The sequence below is a fragment of the Cannabis sativa genome, chromosome 2 (genome assembly GCF_029168945.1).
Source record: "Cannabis sativa cultivar Pink pepper isolate KNU-18-1 chromosome 2, ASM2916894v1, whole genome shotgun sequence".
NCBI lineage: Eukaryota > Viridiplantae > Streptophyta > Magnoliopsida > Rosales > Cannabaceae > Cannabis > Cannabis sativa.
In genome coordinates, this window is record NC_083602.1 from 60,538,586 (window position 1) to 60,542,387 (window position 3,802).

Below are 3,802 nucleotides of genomic sequence, written 5' to 3' on the forward strand. Positions count from 1 at the left end.
TCGAAACGAGTTGGTTTGGAATTAAAAGTATGCTACAGTGGATTGTGATCTTATCTCATCTATGAGTGGTCTTGTGGAATGGAAGTCATCCCAAAATAAAGGTTCAGAGGCTTCTTTTTTAGTTTTTGAAGCTAGTGATGGAGCAGAATTTCAGGTTAAGTCGCAGGAGAATACAATCAAGGTAACTGTTGATGTTGCCATTTTCTGTGGTCCAGCAGTATTTAGTTATAGCATAGTCGCTCGAGACCCTCAAGGGGAATTGGTGATTGCTAAGTCGGGCAGTTTTGCTAGTATAGGCGCTCTGAATTTGGCCGAAGCAATTGGCATAAAGGAAACACTAAGTTGGATCAAAACTCAACCATGTCGAAAAGTGGAGCTTGAGTCAGTTTGCTTGGTAGTAGTCCAAGCTATTCGAAATTTGTTACATATACTTTCTTCTTTTGGGGTTATTATAGAAGATTGTGGTAAACTTCTTGCATCTTTAAATAATGTTTCCTTGTTTTTAATTAAAGATCTGCTAACATAGATTCTCATAGTCTTGTTAGAGCATCTTATTTTTTTCAGAAAGAGTGATATTTTTGTTAAGGTACAATCTTATTATTTGACTGATTTAACAAATTAGTAAAAATTATATATTTCCATTCTAAAAATAACAGTTGACTCCTTAATTAAAAAAAATATTAATTCATTTCATTGCTTAAAAAATTCCTCATATAATATATATTCATTTTAAAAGAAAAGAATTGCTATGAATATTGTATTTTTATTTTTTATATATATTTTTTTTATTTTTATAAAAACTATTTTCATTTTAAGGTTAAGTTATTTTTATTTTAAAGTTATACTGTTTTGACTTGCTAGAGTTGCTGCATGAAGACGTCGTGACGAGGGAGAATCTCAGCCGCCTGAGATGGTGACGGCGAAGCGAGAGAGGATGAGAATGAGAGAGACGAGTGAGTCGTGAGTGTAGTGAGTCTTAAATTTAGGTTTTTTTTTTTTTAACTTTTACTTTTAATAAATATCTGATATTTATTTTTAAAAAAACGGCCACTTTAGTTTTTTTAATAGGATAAAATAAATAATATTTTAAAAAAATAAAAAATAAAAAATTAATAGTGTTATTCGGGTTAGGTCGGGTTAGGTCGATTTAATTGGGCGGGTTGCTAAATTTTCAACCCGCCCAATATACAGATTGGGCGGTTTTTCTTTGTTCGTCGGTTTTTTCGGTTTTTTTTTTTTTTTTTTTTTTTTTTGCGGTCTTTTCGGTTTGGTTTAGGCGGGTTACTCGGTTTAGGCAGTTTATGAAAATATATGTACAGCTCTAGTTTTGAGTTTAAGATTATGTTATTTATATTTTAAAATTATATTATTTTTATTTTTTATAAATAAATTAAAAGTGTATAAATGAAAACGTCTAAGAAATAATAAAATATATATTTATATATTAATATTATACTATTCTATGTTGACGCGAAAATAAAGACTCCTTCAATATCACATTTAATTTATAACTTGCTTCAAATAATAATAAGAATAGTTTATAACTAATTGTAGTTGGCATTTATATATTGTTATCACACATATCAGTGTACTACACAATACACCATCCTGTACTACGAAATTTCATTTATCATTTATATCATTGTACTACCAAACGTTTCATTTCAAGCTGTCTCATAATTTCAGCTTCCACTGTTGGACATTTCCTATTTTTACTTAGAAGATGAGAAAAAAAAAACAATTTTGTAAGGAAAAGAAATAGCTGGAACAACCTCATTTAAAAAAATAGTCACAATAATAAACTTCTTGTGCTCATCCTAACTAATTATACATCTTAATAAAAGTCACACCATTTAATTCCTCCAGCTGACTTTCAAATTTCAATGGTGGCCCCTTCCCCAAAAAAATCTAGTATTTTTTGTGTGGACCTACGTTGTTTTAAATAATAAGAAAACGAAAACTGGGCCAAAACCAAGTTTTGAGAACGAGCATGCTTCATGCAGTTTTTTCCATATGACAAGACTATAAAATTTTGGTCCCGGAATCGACTTCTACGGCATGTATTGAATTTAGTTTGATATTTTTGAGGGCTTCATTTTCACTAATTTATTTATATGTACTTCCCAAATTAATTGCCTGTGGTGTGTACTATTTTGTTTACCTAAACTAACTAGGTTGTAGTAGTAGTACTACTAAATCCAAAAGCATCATCTACAGCTATAAGATTATCTAAAAATAAAGAGCCACGACCAATCATAATAAATACCCACCCTACCCTCTTATCAAGAAAGTAACGCCTTAATTTCCAAACAACCAAAACAAACTATACCCATTTCTTCTTCTTCTTTGTAATTACTACTTTCACCATAATGGATCATAATATGCCTGGAATGGACATGTCACCGCCCACATCATCGTCATCATCGCCCATGAACAACGGAACTATGATGGGGGGTGGTGGTGGAATGGGTCATAAGATGATGATGCACATGACTTTCTTCTGGGGCTCACAAGCCGAGATTCTCTTCTCCGGTTGGCCTGGTTCTAGACCGGCCATGTACGCCTTGGCCTTAGTTTTCGTCTTTTTTCTTGCTCTCATCGTTGAGTGGCTTTCTCACTGCCGACTCATCAAGCCAAATGGGTCGGGCTCTCGGGTCGGGGCGGCCCTTTTTCAGACCCTGTTGCACGCAGTTCGGGTCTGCTTGGCTTACATGGTCATGCTTGCAATCATGTCTTTTAATGTTGGGGTTTTCTTGGTCGCCGTCGCCGGACATGCCGTAGGGTTCTTGATTTTTGGAAGCAAGCTTGTGAAGAAAGAGGAAGCTGAGAAGGTGGCTTCTGATCTTCCACCCATGACTTGTTGATTTCTCTTTTAAAGTACAAACAAAAAATACTTTTTTTATATGATGTTGATTTAGGGTTTTCTTTTTTCTTTTTTAATTAGAAGTCTCTTGCAATCCAATGTTAATACATAATAATAATAATAATATGAGCAATACTGTGTTTTTCCTTAAGTAAGAATGTAAGATAAGAAATATTGTGTTTTGAGCATAGAGTTTGTCGAAATTTCTAAACTTTAAGTGTAGAGATGTTAAATTTCTTGTTTAATTAAGTTAGCTTTATTATTTGGGATAAGTCGTGGAATATCTCTTTTTTTTTATATTAATTAAAAATACTTTTATATTATTTTTTTTTTTTTAAAATATACCCACTTTTTTTAGGTGGGTTGTCCAATATACCCTCACTATTTAGTCGTATAATTTACATTGACCAAAAGATTTAAAGAGGATATTATCTTTAAAAGTGGGCCTATATTAAATAATATAAAAATAGAAGTAAAAATAAAAACAAATAAAATGAAGTAGGTATATTATGTAGTTTTCTCTTATTATTTTGATGTTAAAGCTTCTTCTAATTGGAATGGGGCCTTCTCTCCTTCTCATCTGGTTGAGATTGAATTGCTTTTATTTTTTCTTTTAATTATTTGGTTGTTGATAAAAGAATTCTTTTTTTAAAAAAAAAAAAATTATTTTTATGATTTTTAAAATTTAAGTTTATAAAATATGATTTTTTTTCTCTAAAAATTTATTTTATATGGAAAAAATAGTATTAAGTACCCAGTTATCCTTTTATTGTAACTAATTATCCTTCGTTATCATAAGAATACTTTGTTACCTTTATTTGATTTTTTTCATATTTTTTGACTTTTTCTTTAGTTTTCTTATAAATGACATTTTTGAAAAAAAATTCATATTTATATAAAAAAAGTATGAAAACCCATAATACTTTTCTAAAAATATTA

The 3,802-nt window shown here is 30.7% G+C and overlaps 1 protein-coding gene across 1 annotated transcript; it reads left to right on the plus strand.

The window, feature by feature from the left end:
* The first annotated feature begins 2,058 nt into the window (after positions 1–2,058).
* LOC115721402 (copper transporter 1) lies at positions 2,059–3,074 on the plus strand. The gene has a single exon (XM_030650687.2). The coding sequence runs from the start codon at positions 2,370–2,372 to the stop codon at positions 2,862–2,864; it is 495 nt and encodes a 164-aa protein (XP_030506547.2). The 5' UTR covers positions 2,059–2,369; the 3' UTR covers positions 2,865–3,074.
* The last annotated feature ends 728 nt before the right edge of the window (positions 3,075–3,802 follow it).